The sequence below is a fragment of the Suricata suricatta genome, chromosome 11, assembly GCF_006229205.1.
Source record: "Suricata suricatta isolate VVHF042 chromosome 11, meerkat_22Aug2017_6uvM2_HiC, whole genome shotgun sequence".
Classification (NCBI taxonomy): Eukaryota; Metazoa; Chordata; class Mammalia; order Carnivora; family Herpestidae; genus Suricata; species Suricata suricatta.
The window spans coordinates 47,966,871-47,986,396 of record NC_043710.1 but is presented as its reverse complement, the minus strand read 5'-3'; the positions used below and the strand labels follow the sequence as shown (position 1 = coordinate 47,986,396).

Here is a 19,526-nt window from a genome sequence, read left to right as displayed (position 1 = left end):
ACTACTATTATTCCCATTTTAAAGATGACAAAACTGAGGTAGAGAATAGTTAAATAATCTGCTCATGGTTATGTAGACACAGTTAAAAGTTATGGAGCCAGGATCTTGAAATCCATAAATAATAAAGGAAAAACAAATTCTGTCTTACCTCGAACCAAATTCATTATAAAAGCAGTTAACAGGTATTTTAAATATCTCTTATTAATTCCTGGGTCATTCCTCAAGGCTTTACTCAAATGACTTCTCTAAAAAAGCCTTTCTTGATACCCCCAACCAGATATCTCTTACTCCTCTAAGCTTCATAGAACTTTATCAATCTTGTAACAACAGCTTATGAACAAAATCTTAATATTTGACTCCTGGCATGAAAGATTTTTATGTGCATCATTCTCTCGTTTTTATTCTGCTTTAACCTAATCCACTTTCTATTCTCCACAAGTCCTAAAACGGTGCTTGGAGCATTATAATGCTAGCTAAACTTGTGGAGCACTTACTGTTTGCAAGGAATCGGGCTAAACATTTTAGAGGAATTTATCTCTCTCTCTCACACACACACAAGCAGCAACCCAATTCCTAATTCACTAGCTATTTTTAGCCCCTTCTGTGAAAGATAAAATACTAGATGCACCTGAAACTCAGTGAAAAACGGACATGGCCCCCACTCTCAAGAAGCTCACAGTCCAGGCAGGAGGTTGGTACTATTAGTATCCCTGCATATAGAGAAGAGGAAAAGTGAGGTTCAAAGAAGTAACTTGTTCACCCAGAATCCACACAGCAAAAAAAAGTGGCTAAGTCTGAATTCAAACTCCGTTCTCCAGACTGGAATATTCGGGACCATGTGTGTTTCTAAAGGAAACAATAAAAATCATTTATTGGAGGAAAAGCTTTAGCATATTTAATACTACTGAAAATATCCCAATGATAATCAAAACTTTTACTTAATTTCTGTGAGAGGGAAGCAGGAAATGAGCCAAGTGCAGATGGAGGTTGCAGTAGTATCCTGGTGGCCCAGAACTGCTGATCAAGCCATCTGCTGAGACTAGCTCAGCATTGATTTCCTCATGTCACTTAAAATGACCCCCACTGAGCAGTGTCCCTTAAAGTGGTTCTTCCTGAACGTCAAGGCTTTGCTGTGCTGGCTGTGCGCAGCGTGGTTTAGCCCAAGTCGCTAATTAGCACCGAGACCTTGGGGTATACCTTCTATCAACCCAGCGGTGAGGCGTGGAGTGGAAGGTAACGATGCATAGCTTCTTACTTAAACGTTGGTTCAAGTTGGGTTCAACTCCCGGAAGAGAAAAGGCTTCCAAAAATGTGAGCCCCTACTCTGCTCTGTATATAAGTTAGAAAGCAGCCACGAGAAAATTACGGGGCTCTATATAGAACTCAGGCGCCCCTCTGGCCCTGGACACCTGCCTTCTGGAAGAGGGCCACGAGTTCCACTGCCCACAGCCGTCGGGCCAAACTCTTCTCCAAGCGCCACCTTGGCGGCCTCACTGTGTGGCCTCTCCTACTCATCTCAAAGTTTTTTAAGAATAGCGATACCCCCAAAACATAGACTAGGCAGAAAAAGGGGCCTGGAGGAAGGTATGTTGTTATTCACCACAGTTTCTTATCCCAACAGGAGACCAACGAAATTTACGCCGAGTCCATCACGTTGGGCGTTGGAGACGACCTCGGAGGACGAGACACCCAGACCCGAGGTTCCCCCAAAAGCGCACGCTGACCAGCGGAGGCCGAGGTTCGACTCAGACCCCCACGCCCCGCACGCCGCCAAGTCCCGCCCCTGCGCTCGGCAGTTTGCCCGGCAACCGACGCTCCGGCCGCCGCCATGACGCAAAAGATGGGGCTGGCGCAGGCGCAGGCCCCGCCCCACGCCAGAGACCTGCTGCGCCGGCGCCGGGTCCTCCGGGTCCAGCCTTCCATCCCCAACACAGCGCTGAGCGCATGCGCCTGGAAAGGCGGGCCGGTGAGGGCCCCCTACCGGGGGAGCGGGGGGGGGGTACGGAAATGAAGGGGATCTGCGCTCACCAGCTCGCCCTTGGCTGGGCTCCAGCTGAAGAGCGCATTGGGGGCGGAGCCGGGGACGGTGGTCTCCGGGGAGGTCGTGGCTGGGGTTCCCACCCGCAGCTGGAGCAGTGAGTGTCCTGGCGGCCCGCTGACCCGCCCGTGTTTGTATGTATGTACCCACGCAGGGAGACATGGAGAACTGTATGGCGGCCGCGGCGCTGAACGGAGTGGACCGACGTGCCCTGCAGCGCACGGCTAGGCTGGGTCAAGAAGTGCTGGAGCGGGCCAAGAGGAGGGCAGTGGACTGGCATTCGCAGGAGCTCCCCAAAAGCAGCGTGGCGGTCACTTCCCGGGGGCAGCCTTACCGAGAAAGACGGCCGGCAGCCGGCCCCCAGCGCCTTCTCCCAGGAGAGGTGAGGGCTCCTGTGCTGGAGGACCTGTCCATTCATTCGCTCCTCGTGGCCTACTGGCAACCTGGGCACGCCCAGCTGAAGCACCTGGAGGGTTCTGTCCTTGGCGGAAGCTGGAAAGTAACGGGACAGTGAACGGAAAAGCCCCTTAAAAACTTTTGACATTTGACAGATTCTTGTTGGGTAGTTTAGGATACCGCTAGTGGTCGGCACTGGTAGGTTACGTTTTTATTAAAAAAAAAAATATTACATGGTACCATATGATTTCTCAGGAAAGTTAGCAAACCTTTCCTTGTCCTGGATAAATTCCTATTAGATTGGAATTCTTTCTCAGTAAGAGCCTTCTTACCGACTTAAACTTGCAGAGGCCTTTTGAAAAGCAAAAAACACTCTATTCCCCAAATGACTTCATTCTCCAGTAGGGAATACCAGATCTCACCTGTGATTTGCCATTTATTCACATAGAGAGAAGAAAGACAACCAACCCTCAGTGCTTCCTTCAGAACAATGGCAGAATTCATGGACTATACTTCAAGTCAGTGTGGGGTAAGTTGGTGTAAGCCACAGTCATGCTCCTGACCCACCTGCAGGTGGATCAAAGTGGATCTTTGTGGAATTTGGGGAGACTCTGGAGACTGCCTGTCTACCCTGCCCCACCTTCAAGGGTAGATTGTAAACAGGGATTTAAACCAGGTGATAAAGCCAAGTTAGAATTTATTCAGCAAATATTTATTGCATGTCTAACTCTGTAGGTATTATTGATGATACAGCAGTAAACAAGCCACAAAAAAGTCTCTGTCTTGGCTATTGTTTTCAGACTGTTGGGGGAGAGGGTGTGAAGCTTATTTGCTGAATTCCAAAACAATCAAGTCCAGATATTAGGGATTTTAACTTTGAACTGAGCTAAAGTTTAAAAACATCAGTAAGGTCACGCTATATTGGAACTGAGCCTTTCTGGGTTTTAGAATGTATTGAAACAAAGACAAAATTTCTGCACTAAAACTTAACCTCTGTTTCAAGTTCTTGCTAATTTGTTTTCAAGTATGTCCCTATGAGTCCATATGACTTGTTGGCCACAAAGGTGGTTGTGTGGAACAGAGGCAGTGCCCTCATCAGAGGTGGTGCAGCTTAATGGCGGGAGCAGCCTCCCAGGAATCCCACCGTGTTCTGCCGCTTACTGGCTACAATGCCCTGGGCCAGTTAGTCTCTCTCAGCCTACCTTCCCTGTCATAAAATGAAGATCTCTAAAGTGCTTTCCAGCCTCTAGAATCTGTTTCTTTGGTTTCCACTGAGAGATGAACACTAGATAATTGTCATGAACTGTCAGCATAAGGGACTGAAGTGAAATTTTTGGTGCCATTCACTGAAATGAGTGTAGAAAGACCCTCTTCTCAAAACCAAACACTAAGGTCACCTTTAAGTACTTTGAGGGGCTGGTGAAGGCAGGCCAGCCTGCAACCAAGAAAACTACCTGCATGGAAGATACTGTATTGTCTAGAACTTACAGCAGACTCTGTGGTCTCTTCGAGCCTTAACATGATGTGATTCTTAATGTGGTTATAAGGATGCTGGTCTACAGGGAGAAGGAAGGGAATACCTTGTTTCAATTTCATATATTAGGATTTTTAAAAATCTCTCCTCTCTCTACATCTTTTGTAAAATCTCTATGACTCGCAGAACAGGATTTAGTCAATGAGATACGGTCCAGAGAATATTGTCATGTTAGTCTGTTAAATGGTTTTAGAAGAATCCATAACTTCAGCTCCTCTGTGATCAACTTAAACATTTTGGTACATGGTTCAGTAAAAGGAATAACGTTAGTCTTTGGTTTGAGGTTTCGCAGTTGGTGTTCTTCATTTTGGCTTTCAGGGCGCACTTCAAGTTTCTGGAATGGAGTCTCAGAATCCCTTGGCTTTCTCGAGATAGAATTAAGGGGTGTTCTGAGCTTGTCTTTACAATTTTGAAGGAGCCCCTAAAATACATCAGGACCTATGTCCTGATGCTATCCCTAACTTCTCATTCTTTTAGTCTTATGTCTTAAAACTCTTTGTACACTGTGTTCAAAACAAGCAGCCTTGTGATGCCCTCATCATTAGTCATAACCAAGGGCAAGTCTAAGGTTAACTTCAAGGGGGAGGAAGGAAGTAGACAAGAAAAAAATGTAACTGCTTTCTGATCCTTTGGATTATTCTCCTAAAATTACAGACCTCTTCCTCCCCTCCTCCGCATGGACAGAACAATTGCCTAGCTGTTGAGTTTTTGTTACATTTTTCTGTGGTATTTCTAAATCTCCAGGAGATGCACCCTTCTTCTCTTGTCCTTAGACAATAACCATGGAAGAACTCATCATTATTTGTGATGAGAGGAGAGGGAAGGACATATGTACTTGACAATTGGGGCAGAGACGTCGTGACAATTATTTAACCTGGCAGAGAGCATGGCCCTGCCCACCTGTAGTTGGCCAGAGTTCTTGCCCTACAGAGGCAGCAGATGGCAGCAAAGTGATGCCAAATGCAGTTTGGGCTCAGCTTTGTTCCGTAACTTCATAGGCCTGTCAAGAGAGTAGATAATTTACCTTTGCTCTATTGTGTCCCTCCTTAACCATACTTTCCCCAAGTAGCAGGGAGGGGTTTTGTTTTTTAATTTGGTTATGCAATATCTTTCACATTACTTCTATAGAAATATTATTCGTCCGTACTGGAGGAAGGAGGGGTAGCCCATGTCTCTCGTTATCACAGAGGAAAGTCGGAGCTGCATTTATGCTGTGACAGGGGAAGTGGTCAGGTATGTGTCCTCAGCTGTCCATGCTGTGCTCTCAGCGCACACGCGTACACACACACACGCGCACACCCCACTGTCCCTGAAGTGACACCCTGTATTCAGGAGCTCCTGCTGGATTTGTATTTTGGGGATTACTGTGTGTCTCAGCATTACAGTGTTTATTGGAAAGGTGTCAGCCCCAACCTTGGAGACCTGGCAGCAATGAACATGAAGTAGGAGTTTGTCCAAAAGATAAGATTGATGCCACTGCAGCATCTTCAGTTGAGCCTACAATCTTGAGGCACAGGATTCTTGGACAGGTTTAAAGAGGAGAGCTTCAAATATCCCCTCCTACATCTACAGATATGAACGAGGTTTTTAATAATCACATATTACACCCTAAAGTGACGATAATTATCATGTCTTTGGTAATTTTTAAAAAGGAAGCACAAGGAGGGCGGGTCTCTTGGAACGGACTGCTTTTCCTAAAGTGTTAGGACATAAATTGCTAGCGTTAGTAAGGAGCAATACAAGCCTCTCACTACCACCTTACCTGTCTTTTACCACTCGTGCTGGGGAAGCCGAAGATTCTACTTGAACTGATGCCATAGGAGTCCGTTGTTGTTGAAGAGAGGAGAGTTTTGTAATCTTTAAACTCCCCTAGCTGTATTGAAGACAGCAAACAGAAGTTCAGAGTCTAATCCACAGATTGGATTCCTGACTTCTCTGGCCTGTGGTTTTAGGGACAGGATGGGAGTACGGCCGCAGGAATGTGAGCGAGGGCTGGATGCACGCCGCAAGTCCCTCCATTTCCCTGGCCTGGGGTGTGTGGAGCACCAGCAGAGCCCAAAGCCTGGCTTTCCATTTCCTGCCTGACCCGAAGGGGTTACATGTGAGCAAGAGTCAGTCCTACCCCTCCCATCCCTTCCTGTAAGATGGCTGGTGCTTCTAAGGGAAATCGACCTTATCGGTTCTGCCTTTCTCCTCTAGTACCCCCACTCCTGGGAGAAGCACATTAGGGAATTTTATTTTTTGAGAGCCTGTTAAGTGTCAATCACTCTTACACTGTAAATCTCCAATCTAGTAGCCCCGTGTTGTAGACTAGGAAACTGACTTAGAGAAATTAATCTGCCCCTTTCAGTAAAGCAGGAGATAGGATTCAAATTCAGGCCTGACCCCAAAGCCCATGTAAGTATAAAAAATAAGCATGGTAAACTTCTGACTACAGATACCTCACAGAGTTCACTAAAAGCCTTAATAACTTAGGTGACAACTTAGAAGAAACTGACAGAACAATTATTAGATCCTCATAAAGTAAAAAAGTTTCTTGGTATAATCCAGAAGTCCGGGCACTAATCAGTGTTCCTACTTCTCTCTTCAGGGAAAAGACACCTCTCTTGATCTTGGAGGCACTGCTCATGCATCAGAGTGTGCCTTGGAGGCCCCTCAGCAGCCTGTGCGTACAGCTCTTGCATGCTCTGGGCTTCGCCACCCCCGCAATTCCATGAGCCAGTTGACCTGGTTAGGGAGCTCTTTGTACCGGATCCATAGTATCTGAAGTTGGGAGGTTTCGCCCTCGAGGAAGGAGAGTGTACAGCACTTGGATTCAATGTACAATTATGTTTTCTTGGTACCCTTCCTTCCATGAAGCCTAATGGATACTCTTTGTGCTTGGACTCATACTTGCGGTTGGAAAGAATGTGAAGTATTCACGTCTCCATTCCTACGGCCCAGCTGGGCTGGCACCGGGTCCTGCTGGACTCCCACCATCTGTTCACGCAGCAGGGGGGTGCTGACCCTCCTGCTTACAAAGTGAAAACGATTGCTGAAATTCTGAAACATATAAATTTGGTTAGATCGAGTTCCAAAACATTTGAAGGGATTTGTTCTCATTTTCCACAAATGTTTCTCTGTAAAAACACAGTGATGAGGTTTTCATTTTAGGATAAAGTTCATGAACCCAGGGAATTTTTTGGAAGTTGGAAGAGCTAGAATTCTGAGGAAAGGAACTGTAGCGTGTTGCTGCAATAGTTTGCTTAGTCTTTGTGCGTATATAGTGTTCTCCTATCCAGGATTTGGAATATGCTAGAGGTAGTGGCAACGATGACTCTTCTGCTTCTAGCACAGACAGTTGTAAGGTTTAGATGCCTCCCATACTTGCTGAATTTTGATGCTAGTCTGCCCAACATCCATGGTGTTGGGATCACAGATGCCAGTCTTACCCCCATGTTTCCTTTTATGCAGACAAGTGAAGTAGCCTTGGCTTTCTGCGATTCCGAGATAGCTGTATTTTCTGAGATCTACTTTTGTGTACTTGTAGGTGATGACCAGTCAATAGTTGTGGTAGAGTACTATGCATTTGTGTCACTTAAATAAGGCCAATTTTGCAGTAAGTGGGCATGAAAGGACAGAGTTAAAGCAGCTTTGGAAAAAGTTCACTTTAAAAAAATTTTTTTAATTTTATTTTGAGAGAGACAGAGACAGCATGAGCAAGGGAGGGGCAGGATGGAGGGGTGGTCAGAGAAAGAATCCCAAGCAGGCTCTGTCAGCACAGTCAGTGCAGCGCCTGCCTGGAGGCTCGAACCCATGAAACTGTGAGATCATGACCTGAGCTGAGACCGGGAGTAGAATGCTCAACCAACTGAGCCACCCAGGCGCCCAAGGAAAAGTTCACTTTAAAGATATGCCGAGTGGAGGGCGGCGAGGCAGTTTCATAAAAGTATAAATATTATCATTTATTCCTCCTCGTGGGATTCGCTGGCTGGCAGTTTGGTTTGGGCCGCGGGTATGATGGCAGAAAGGTCAGCTGCTGCCCGCGGCCCCCCGAGCGCTGAGGAAGCGCGCGGGGGCCTCCCAGCTGCCGATGCGAGCTTCGGCTCTTCGCGCCCGGCTCTTCTCCCGTGTGTGCGGCTGTGCGGCTGCCGTTTGAACGGAGACTCCTCCTCTGCCCGCACATCTACCCACTTCCCAGCCGGGTGTTAAATCTGTCCTCGGAAGAAGGCCTGTGTTCGGCATAGCTCTAAACACAGCTCTTCCCGTTCACTCCAGCTTCCTGTGCTCTGCACTCCGGGGGAACCAGTCCTCCAGGGGAGGCGCTGGCCGGCCGCCTTGCCGCTGGACGGAATGGGACCTACTCTGGTGTGCTCCACCTTCGGAGAAGAGAGTAGTTCATCTTCCTCCTGAGTTAGCAAAGCACAGTGAAAAAGAAAGGGTCTCGTTTATTCCATGGTGCCTTGTCGTTACTGCTAATTCGCGCTAACAAGTGCCGCTCTCTGCTTTTGATCCCCAACACGATGATCACTAGCCTTTCCCTCTGCCCAATTCTTATCTTTCTACCACAACTAGAGTGTCCCATGTTCCTATAAATCAGGGAACAAGCACAAGGAGAGGCGGAGACTTACCGAAATGACATTCCTGTTACCTGCCCACGCTGAGTCAGGGAAGCAGGACCTCCGTGGCCCCCATCAGGGCTTCATTCCACTGTACTTCCGGCACAGAGGGGTCTCCTGCTGGGACTGTGATGGAAAATCTCCAGATTGCTAATATCTGCTTTTCCTTGCAGGCAGAGAACATCTCCAAAGACCTCTACATAGAAGTATATCCAGGGACCTATTCTGTCACTGTGGGTGCAAATGACTTAACCAAGACTCATGTGGTAGCAGTGGACTCAGGACAAAGCGTGGACTTGGTCTTCCCCGTGTGATGTTGACCATCACAGCCATCACGTCACCTTTTCTTAAGTAGCAAGAAGAATAAAGTCACCATATGATTCTCTTAATATTTACACATTACTCCTGCTTTTAGTGCTGACTGTAGAGGGTCAGCCTTCCTGGGAACTGGAGTTTGTCTCTTTCAGTACCTATTTTAACTTAAAACTTTAGAAGTGCCCACCCCACTCCCACCTTTTGCTGAAGATAATAATGTAATGATGCATCTGAATGGTTTTAAACTGCTTACTTTCCAGGTAAAGGCTAATTATGATAATAAAGAGAGAGATTTGGAATTCCTTTTTATTGGTATTAAGAGGCGAAACAGTGTTGCTCACGCACAGCTGTAGGCTTATGAAACGATGTGGACACATTTGTCCAAAGCAGGCCAGTCACCCCCTGCACCTTCTGTGGAAGGTATCCTTGAGCAGTCTCCCCGGTTCCCGGCAGGGGCCCTGGTCATGGCTGCCACACCGCTGTGCCCCTGCGGCAGGTGCCTTCTGCCACTCGGCTGCCGGTAAACCTTAACAGGTGAAGATGCTGATGCTTATTGGGCTGTCACCTGAGGCCCGCACTCTGTGCATTGAAGGAGGACTTGTCAGCCACTTTGTAACGCCTCTTTGGGTATTTACTTCCACTACTCTTTTAGCTTCCTGTAAAAAAAAAAAAAAAATCCTGAGAGTCTTATACTGACTGTAATTGTAAGGATCAAAAGTCACAGATTTTATTTATTTATGTGCACTAGGGAGAGGCAGAGAGGGAGAGAGTAACTCCCGACACAGGGCATGCCCGACGTGGGGCTTAATCCCATGAACCTTGTCATCATGATCTGAGCTGAAGTCGGGAGTGGGGCAATTAATCAGCTGAGCCACCCAGCACCCCAGAAGTCACTGGTTTTCAAAAGTCCTTGCGGTGCCCTGAACTTTAAGGTACATGTCAACAGTTACTGCTGCATCTGTCTGTCTGGTTGCCTAGTAATTCATCTCGACCTGAACGTAGCAAGTCTTTCCTCAGGAAGAATGCCAATATTTTGTGTGATGTAAGTTTTATGTAGAGCTAGAGTAGCATTCCTAGGAAGGAACTGACTCCCACAGACAGGGTTCTGTTAAAGCAGACCCATGCCCGTCACCCTAAAGTGTCATTTCAGTGGGATCCTTGCCCCCGGCCCCACCAAGGAGACTGTAATCAGCGTCGTGGGTTCTGTAAGCCTTCTGAAATTGAAGGCAAGATTGTGGGTCTACGCGTTTTCCTGGGAAAAGAGCACGGGATTTTTCATTCTCAAAAGGAGCATGAAGAACCACGCAGGGAGTCTTTGAGAAGCCCCTTCCCGGCCATCCTGCTGTACCTGGCTCCTCAGGGCTTTCCGTCGGAGGGGCATTCCCGTCCCTGCGGTGTGTTACCGTACCCTGACTCCATTTTCTGTGTTCCGCCTTCTCTGGCAGGCTCCGTGGTGGCTTCATGCCGCTTGCTTCCAGGACCAGCCCCTGGGTCCTCCCCTCCGCTAGGGTTCGTGCTCTGTTGTTTGCCGCCCCTCTCTTCTGTCCAGATGTTGCCACGTCTTGTTCCTAAACCCCAAATTTAATTAGTTATGTCATGTGTGCCACCGTGGGATGAGTCTTGATGACTGAAATAGAACTAAGTCACAGATCCCAGAATCTCTTAACTATAAGTTCCTGGCACTGCAGTTTTTAAAGAGAAATAAAGTTTGGTAGTATTTTCTGGCCACTGTACTTTTTGGATAGAATTGGAATTGGGTGGAGAAGGTATCAGTCATGATTTTCAAGCCAGCCAGTAGGGGAAGCAAAGGAACTTGTAAACCACACTGATCACAAAGAAAAGTGATAAGCTGCTGGGAAAATTTTAAGGGGTTGAATGAGGCAAAACAAAATATTGGGAGATGTGACTCCATGCAGAATAGGACGCTAATCTAAAAAGGAAGGAGTACTTTACAGGAGTCCATCCCCTTCCTGGTTTTGAAAACTATAGACTGAGTCCTGTTTCAGTTGTAAGCAAGGGAGGAGAGCAGCATAGCTGCGGGCAGCCAGCAGCCTGACCTCTCCGGGATTGTTAGGTGAGGATCAAACGGTAACTCGAAAATAACAATGAGTAAAGGGCAGAGGGACCCACACAAGGGGGTTCTGATAAGGCAGAGCCTGAGACTGGCTGTCAAGCATTAGTAGTTGATTGATGGCCATCAGGCCCAATAAGGAGAAGCAAAGCAGGATATTTCCTTAAAAGTATACAAAATCCAGACGAGATCGGGCACGTTCAAGGTGGTATGGACGTAGACAAAAGCATACTAAATCCAGAGGGGAGCAAAGGAAAGTTCCAACCCTGGTGCACACATGGATTTTTGCACCTCATTTTCACTAGTTAGTTGTGGCACAGAATGCCCCACCTGTGACAGGGGCTGCGGATGGCCCCTCTCTTCACACCCCGACTCGACTATATTCCCCACAGCTTTGGGCACAGGGTTGTGAGCTGGCAGGGGCAGGTCCTGTGATCCTCACCGTTCAGCTCTTAAGAATTAACCTTTGCCTGGAGCATAATAAATGATCTAGTACCTAGGGGAAAACCAGGCCAAGTACCTGAAGGTACCATATTTATCTTCTCTATAGCCAATTAGAATTGATTTGGGAGGGAACAGGACACTTCAGAGTGGATCTGTTTAAATGTGGTGAGGGGCAGAGAGACTGAATATGGCTGGCTGGGCACTGGAGAGAGAGAAGAGCAGGGAAGCTTAGGGGAAGTTTGTTTGGACTTCACCAGGTCTGGAACCAGTCTAGGTGGAATGCTGTGCTGAGCAGCGCTGAAGCAGTGGGAAGGCAGACCTGGTGCCTGGGGCACGTCTGACCGCCATGGCCCCTCTGGCTACCCGCTCTGGTTCCTCCCTGAAAGTGAGCCCGGTGCTGCTCAGCTGCTCCCTACAGACTCCTCTCTGCTGGATAGGTACACTTTTCTCTCTCCAATCTGCTGAAGCAGAAGGCAGTGAAAGCTATGGAGAATTTGGCATGAAAACTCTAGGTTTGGGCACCATTTTCTTTATAATATTACTTGTAGGGAGGTATATCTGGTAGAAGCAGTGGTTTCCAAGTAGCTTCTGCCACCGCCTCTGACAGCCTCTCACTGTAGGATCAGGGACCCATTTCAGAAGAGCCCAAGAACCTGCCTCCCCCCCACTTTATATTTCCAATACGAAGTTTCCTCTTGGGAGGAGGAGCTCAGCTGCACACAGCTGGATTCTTGTTTCTCTAGTTACCCTCCTCTTAGAGGTGGGGGAAAGATGGTCCACCTTGAAAACCAGGAAAAGTCTAGAGCCCTCAGTGTAAGTCCAACAGCAGCCAACCCCGATCCATCCCTAACCACTCCATAGTCCAGGGGTCCAGGAGTCATTAAAGTTTCTAAGTATAGAAACAATTTCTTAACTTTCTGGAACTGAAGACCAACAAAGTTCTTACCCCTGGGGCAAGAATGAAATCCTCAAGGGCTCAGAGTTTTTTCTGGCTGAGCCTCAGCTCTCCTGGAAATAGGGCAGTGGCTTCAAACAGGACGCACAATGGGTCCCGATCAGGTGGTGCCTCAAGATCCTTAAGCCCTTAGGAGTAGTATTCTTTAACCATATAGCCTCCTGCCTCAGATTGAATGTCCGTTTAGTTCACTGAATGTTACATTAGGGACCCCAGGGCCCCAAGAATCTGGTCTAGGGCTGGGCTTCTCCCAGCCGCCTCTACCAGCTGACTTAGGCTTCTTCTCTTGCTGGGGCTTCTGGGAATTTAGATATGACAGCATGAGGCATGTCAGCGATACACTGCTTCTAAGCCTATGAGGGGAACATGGCGCACACTTCCTAGCTCAAGGTGAAGGTGGGGATGGCTGTGGATTGCCAACAACAGTAGCATGGCCTCCCTTCTTGTAAGGAGTGAGCAGCATGACACAGGCTCCTGCTTCTTCCCACTCTGATTTACTACGGGGACCATCTGGGGAGTAAGGCCTGAGGACCAGTTTCTGTGCTTCTCAGGACTCTGAAGACCCTCACCAACACCTGGGGGCATTTGACTCTCTGTCTAGAGAAAATTCAAGGGATCCAAGAAAAAAAAAAAGGTAGGGGTGTGGGGCAGGCCAAAGCAGACAATGTCCGTGCCCTGTGAGCAGAGACTAGTGAAGAAGGAGAAGACAGCTGTTAAATAGGGATGTAAACCTTCACACAAAGATCAGCCCAGCCTTTCTTAGTGGGTTTTATTGCTCAACTGGAAGCCCATTTCTTTCCCCCTTGTCCCAGCCTCCCCCTCGACATGGCCACACACCTAAGTGTTACTTCCGATCCCAGTATGGTGGTCACAGGCATGAGATTCCTGAGAGATGCATGGGAGGGAAGGGAGCAGGGGTCTCAGAAGGTGTACCTGGCTTCCCAGGACTCGGCTCACATCCGGTTCTCCTCCAATACCTCCACTCGGGCTGGCAGAGGCCACCCTGCCTCCTCAGAGACTTCTCAAAAAGGATGGGGTCCATGTTGACTGTGCTATCCACCTCCAGACTCTGCGGGAACCCCAGCTCCAGATCATTCTCCAAATCCTCTTCCTCAGAAGAAGAAGAGGAAGAAGAGGAAGAAACACCCATGGGAGCTTCCACTGCTACTACTTCCTCTTCTTCAGGACTCTCCAGGGGCAGAAGTTGTGCTGTGGGCTTCACTTCCACTTCTGGATGTTCTCTGGCTGTGGCCCCTGAGGTCCTGGCTAGAGGCCACCAGGTGGGTCCTGCCCAAGGACAGCAGCAGAGGCAGGTCTGGCACAGCAGCTGGCAGCAGGCGTGGGGGAGGTAGGGCGGGCACAGGAACAGAGTGCCCGGAGGCGGCCTGCTGATGACACATCCAGCGACCGGTCCCAGCAGAGAGCAGCAAGGGGCCCAGAAGAGGGGACCGGGGTGCTCCCTGGTTAATGGCTTGTGCAGCCTCTCCACAGCTTTCTTCCACACAGCTGGGGGCACCCACCTGACCCGGCCCAGAGGCACAGTGGCTATCTTGCCATTCCAGAAGTGAACAGTAATTCCTCCCTCTTTTGATGCTACGTAACAGAAAAAGCAATGTTTTGTTGGTTCCCACGTCTATGTCATGGCCCTAAAGCAAACCTCAGGGCAACCTGTGCTCTGCTGGCCTCCCCTCCCTGGAAAAGCCATCCCCGGAACATTCCCTCACCTGCCCCCTATCTACCTCCACTTCCCAGTGCACTTCCAGACACCTCCCTGCCTCAGTTTTCAGTCAAAGTCAAAAATGCATCCTCAGAGGGGAAATAGGAGAGGCCTCCTCCCCTCACAGTCTCAACTGTCACAATGTGGCTGGTGCATCCTACCGTGGGGACTGTCCCTGTCTGTGGATGACGTGATGGGAAACCAGCCGTGAGTGTGGCCCCATTGCACCATAGGTTAGCTAACTGATATAGACATGATAGTTTTAGGCTATTTTTCCCTGATAAAAAGCATTTTATAATCTGAAAGTTAAGATCTTTTTTATCTGTTGCCACATCCAGGACTAAGCTGCGAGTGAGGGGGTGAGGATTTTTTTTAATGCCTCTAAGACGCTATGCTCACCTCTCCTACCAGCCTGGCCCCCTCTGGGGACGTATAGGTCAGAGCAGCTCCCCTTACCTCTCAGGGGGTCTCCTGGCTCCAAGCCCAAGAGAACCGTGCCAGGGCCATACCGCTGCTGGTCTGGCTCCCAGGGTGCAAGCACCTTGTCCCCTGGCCGAGGTGAGTATTCTACGCATGGCAAGAACCGAATGACATCTTCTTCTAAGACCACGCTCTGCCGCTGGGCTGGCAGCTGTGGGTCTGTGACAATGGGAACCTCAAATTCCACAAGCAGGGCCCCCTGCCTCTCCAGCTGTGGAAAAGAACACACTCAGCATAAGATCTGGCACTGGGAAGTAGAACAGGGAAGCCCTGTGGTTCCCTACAATGCCCTAGAACCGGGCCCAGGGGCGTGCTTACCCACGGTGAGGGCCGGGGCACAGGGACCAGGACAGGCCGGCTGAGGTGTGGACGCTCTTCCCTCTACCACTTTTCGCCATGGGCAACTCTTGTTTATCACGTCCTGCCATTCCTTTCCCGGTCTCTTCCTTTGCCTGTCTGTCTTTGCTCCTCTGTATATTTGGCCTGCAATCCCCAGGGATAACCCGGGTCCTCTGGATCTTTCCCCAGTGTGCTCCCCCTCCTCCTAGTATTCCCCAAAAGTGTTGTTCCTGCATCCAAGACCAACCAGGGGTCACATATGCATCCACAGGCCCACGCCCACATGGGCAAGGAGCAGCCATGGCTAACATGCGGGCAGCCCTCAGCACCACTACATCTGTGAGGAAAGGTTTGGCTCAGCAAGGGGACGTCATGGAAGAGATGGCAGGGAAGTACTTAAGCTACTGAGAAGTACAGGCTGTTTCGAGAACTCAGTATGATTTTAAAGAGAAATAAATTCTGGTTACAAATTAATCACCAGGGGTGTGTGGGTGGCTCAGTCGGTTAAGCGTCCGGCTTCGGCTCAGGTCATGAATTCGCAGTATTTGTGGGTTCGGGCCCCGTGTTGGGCTCTGTGCTGACAGCTAGCTCAGAGCCTGGAGCCTGTTTTGGATTCTGTGTCTCCCTCTCTCTCAGACCCTCCCCTGCTCACACTGTCTCTCTCTGTCTCTCAAAACTAAAAACATAAGAAAAAAAACCTTTAAAAAAAAGTAATCACCAAAAAATTACTTTAATCACTAGACAACCTATTCCTTGAACAAAACTCTGCTAATATTTCATTTGAATTCACATTTAGTTACTGGAAAAGTGACAAAATGACTTTTGAATGGAAATTCACACTAGTCTTCCTTCCATGAATCCATATGCACAAAGTCTGACTCTGAAAGAAAAAAAATCCCAAAGAAGTAAACAGCCACTGAAGTACAGGGTAGGCCTGGCTCCCAGCGTGTGGGGGACCACGCTTCTGTGTGTCCGGGTACAGAGGCACGTGTGTGGGCAGAGGCGTTTGCCTCTCTTTCCTTTAGGCTGGTGCCCATAATTCAACATTATGAATTTTCCTGAACAAAGCACTTTCTATTGCAAACTTTGTTGACTGTCACAGATTCAATTGGATCTTCCTCAAATTCATAAGAGTCCAAACCCCTCCAAATATGACCTTATGTGGGAATAGAATCATTGCAGATATAATTAGTTAGGATAAGGTCATACTAGGCTGAGGAGGGTAGATACCTAATCCAATGACTGATATGTATTTTTTTAAGTTCATTTAAACAGGGGAGGGCCAGAGAGAGAGAGAGAGAGAGAGAGAGAATTTGAAGCAGGCTCTGTACTGTCAGCACAGAGCCCAATGCGGGCCTTAAAGTCACAAACCATGAGATCATGACCTGAGCCAAAATCAAAGAGTCAGACACTTAACCAAATGAGCCACCTAGGCGACCTCCAATGACTGATGTTCTTCTCTAATGGGGAAAATGGAACACAGGCGTGCACAGAGGGCAGATACCACACGCACATGGGGCAAAGATTGGGGTGCTACTTCTTCAAGCCAAGGAACAGCAGAGATTGGCAGCAAGCCACCAGAAGTCAAGCAGGAAAGGCATGTGCAACAGATTCTCCCTCACAGCCTTCAGTAGAACCAACTCTGTCACCATCTGGACTTAAGTCTCCAGAACTAAGAGACAATACACTTCTATAATTTAAGCCACCATGTTTGTGCTACTCTGTTACGCAGCCCTAGCAGAGTGATACACTCACTGACATTACATTTCCCTTCTGGAACCTGTTCACGAAAGATGTGTGCTTATCCAAGAAACTGAACTGCTGGACACACAAAGCTGAGGCAAGCAGCTATGACAGGGCCACCCAGAGGAGTGTGCGGGGACATGTGAGGAACTTGCCTCCGGAGCAGCCTTTATCTGAGCCCAGTAATAAAAGCCATCTGGTCCCCTTCTTGCCAGGACCCATGTGTCAGCAGCATCTCCAACTCTTCCCAACCAGCCAGGCCTCTGCCATGCTGAGTCAACAATGTGGAGACACGGGTGGTAAGATGCATATCTGGGGGAAAAAACAAGTGGAATTAGGGGATGGAGACGATCAAGCCCTGAAAACGTTGAGAAACACATTTCGCAAATCTGAGCAGGGCTGAGGAGTGTGTAGGACCTATAAAGCTATGTGAAACAGAAATCCATGTGAGAGCTGGCTGGCAATCTATGACTTTCAGTATGCTAATATACACTGCTAGAAGGGGCAGAGGGAGGGGCCAGTGAAAAGGAATATTGTTTGGAGATTGAGAATTTCTTCGAGGGCATCACAATCTGATTAGACTTGATATATTCAAGTGAATGAACACTGGTTCTGAGACTGAACAGCAGACCAGGAAAGAGCCCTAGGGAGGTAAATCCTAAGGTGGTATGTGGGAATCCAGGATGGGTTCAAATGCATGTCTGGATGGTAGTGCCAAAGGAGTAAAGCTGGAAGGTTGCTTGTGGGGTCAGAAGAGAGGAGGCAGTATCTGAGCAGACAAAGCACAGAGGAGCTGACTAAGGGCCTGAGAGACAGAAGTAAAGAGAAAGCTACTCCTGAAGTTTTGTGGACAGGGCCAAACCAGGGGTGTGGGATGGTTGAGTCAGAGCATGGGTTTCTAAATCAGCTGGTTACTTTGGATACAGGGATGCTTAACTCTGACTTTGAATGAGATGGTCCACATAGATGAATCCAGAAAGCTGGGCTATTAAGGGTTCAAGCTGGCATGTCCCTAACCTGGGCAGAACAGAACTGAGTGTCACGGACACAAGTGAGTCCCTGGAACTGACACCACTGTGTGTGATCGAGGGCTGGCTCCATTTCCCTTCTGCAGTCACACTTTAGACAGCCCGTGGAGGATAACTGATGTATAACTCAGGATAACTGAGGGGACCTGTGGAGGGACTTGGAGCCCCTTGCCTCAGCTGTTGGTTACAGAAACCCTAATTTCTCACGTGGTGTCGAGGCAAGTCTCTGGGTTGATGGTAAATTGAGCTAGAAACTCTTTAACTGGTGCATGCCTGACTGCCTTCTCTCCCATGTCTAACCCTGACATCTGCCACCCTCTACTAGGTGCTACAACGAGTACAGTTTAGACACGAGTGACATAATACCCCAAGCAACTCCTAGCCCACACGGTGAAGAACACTTTCAGTCTTCCCAGGAAGCAAATTGTCTCCCTCATGATATGCCATCGAGAGCCAAGACCAGAGGGGAGAAAGGTGGAGGGGTGGGGAGATGCACGTCACTTCCACCAGAAGAGCAGAGACTAGTACCTGGTGAGGGGGATGTGCCAGCCGAGCCAGGGCGCCTGGACAGCAAAGGGGCAGGTGAAGAAGTCCCAGCAGGGAGCAGCACCAGCCCAGGAGGGGGACTTCAGGGTTGCGGCCACACTGCAGTATTTGGGCAAAGGCATCCTGGGCTCTGCAGAGGGTTCCATGGCCTTCAGAAAAACCACCTGAGAACAAGCACCACTGTTACCTGAGCTGCAGCCCACGGCCCAGCAGAGGGCACCTGGCTGGAGCAGGGCTCGGTTCTGCCATTCAGCAGCCTCCAACTGCTCCACAGGCTGTTCTCTGAATGATCTGCCGTGGGGACCTGGGCTCAGGAGATACAGGAGGGGTTGAAAGGGCAAGAACTGTGACTTCAGAGAAACTGAGCTTTAAATCCTCCACGGCCTGCAGGCTGCGTGCTCACGCCACCACTGCGCTTCAGCTATGGCGCAGGAGACAATATATGGAATGCACCTGGCGTATAAGTAGCTGAATATATGTTAGTTTTTTCCTTCTCCCCAGGTGTAGGGATTCCTGGAGGTAAAAACAATACCAATATGGCTGGCCTAACCCTGATAACAAACTGACCCCTAACCTAAGCCACAGACTCCCTTCCTAACCTACTGGCCTACAGGACTAACTCTAGCCCCAGACAGAGCTGAGATCCTAGGGTCATGTCCTCCACAGACCTGTTCTGAAGTGACAGCTGCCACCCAGCTCTCAAGATCACACTGCGTTCCCTCCGCCCACCAGAGCTCTGTTAGGGTCTGCCCCTGCCCAGCCCACAGTGCTGACGCCAAGGGGACTTACTCATAGCCCCAAACTCCTCCACCTCAGCCTCAGGCCGTTCTGACAGTTGGAGCTCAGAAGCCTCAGCCCAACTGACTCCTGGTTGCCAAGCAAGTTGCCATGGATGCGAGGCAACCGCTGTAGACTGAGTGTATTGAGCATGTGCACAGGGGTGGCAGGGGGCCTTGGGAGGCAGGGGCAGGGTGAGGGAGGAGAGGGTTTCTCTTGGAAGAGGGGGAGAAAGGGCATTGAAGAGAAAGTCACTGCAGCCTCAGTTCCCCAGAGCTCAGACTTTCTCACTGCTGGAAGAGGCAGTCATGGTGGGAAGCCCTCCTGAATCCAGGGGAGTCCTGTGAGGGAGGGAACTGCCTCTACAGAGACTGGGGGCTACTGACCTGCCTCCTCCTTGTGCAGGCAGGAGACCAGGTTGAGTGAGCCCCTGGCTGGCCAAAAGACTCTAAGACAGAATTTATCTGTAGTTTAAAGCAAACTAGCCAAAGGTGTGGGCACATCTTGTTCGTAACAGACAACCCTGCTGAAGAGCAGCAGAGTGG

The 19,526-nt window shown here is 49.1% G+C and overlaps 2 protein-coding genes across 5 annotated transcripts; one reads left to right on the top strand and one right to left on the bottom strand.

Moving 5' to 3' along the window:
- The first annotated feature begins 1,856 nt into the window (after positions 1 to 1,856).
- Positions 1,857 to 9,184, top strand: AKIP1 (A-kinase interacting protein 1). Of its 4 annotated transcripts, none has more exons than XM_029957606.1 (6): positions 1,857 to 1,966; positions 2,193 to 2,420; positions 2,883 to 2,963; positions 5,097 to 5,201; positions 6,559 to 6,698; positions 8,740 to 8,868. In XM_029957606.1, the coding sequence occupies exons 2-6, from the start codon at positions 2,199 to 2,201 to the stop codon at positions 8,768 to 8,770; spliced, it is 579 nt and encodes a 192-aa protein (XP_029813466.1). In that variant the 5' UTR covers positions 1,857 to 1,966; positions 2,193 to 2,198; the 3' UTR covers positions 8,771 to 8,868. The 4 variants fall into 4 exon arrangements, with proteins under 4 accessions (XP_029813466.1, XP_029813467.1, XP_029813465.1 ...); XM_029957605.1 differs by having other exon boundaries at positions 1,861 to 1,966; positions 6,559 to 6,633; positions 8,740 to 9,184; XM_029957607.1 differs by lacking the exon at positions 6,559 to 6,698 and having other exon boundaries at positions 1,860 to 1,966; positions 8,740 to 9,184.
- C11H11orf16 (chromosome 11 C11orf16 homolog) lies at positions 9,170 to 18,965 on the bottom strand. Its single transcript, XM_029957604.1, is given in 8 exon segments — positions 9,170 to 9,537; positions 10,230 to 10,402; positions 10,404 to 10,449; positions 13,285 to 13,944; positions 14,525 to 14,759; positions 16,786 to 16,942; positions 18,187 to 18,368; positions 18,873 to 18,965. Coding segments are annotated over 7 exon segments (1,443 nt in total). The 5' UTR covers positions 18,351 to 18,368; positions 18,873 to 18,965; the 3' UTR covers positions 9,170 to 9,529.
- Positions 18,966 to 19,526: the final 561 nt, after the last annotated feature.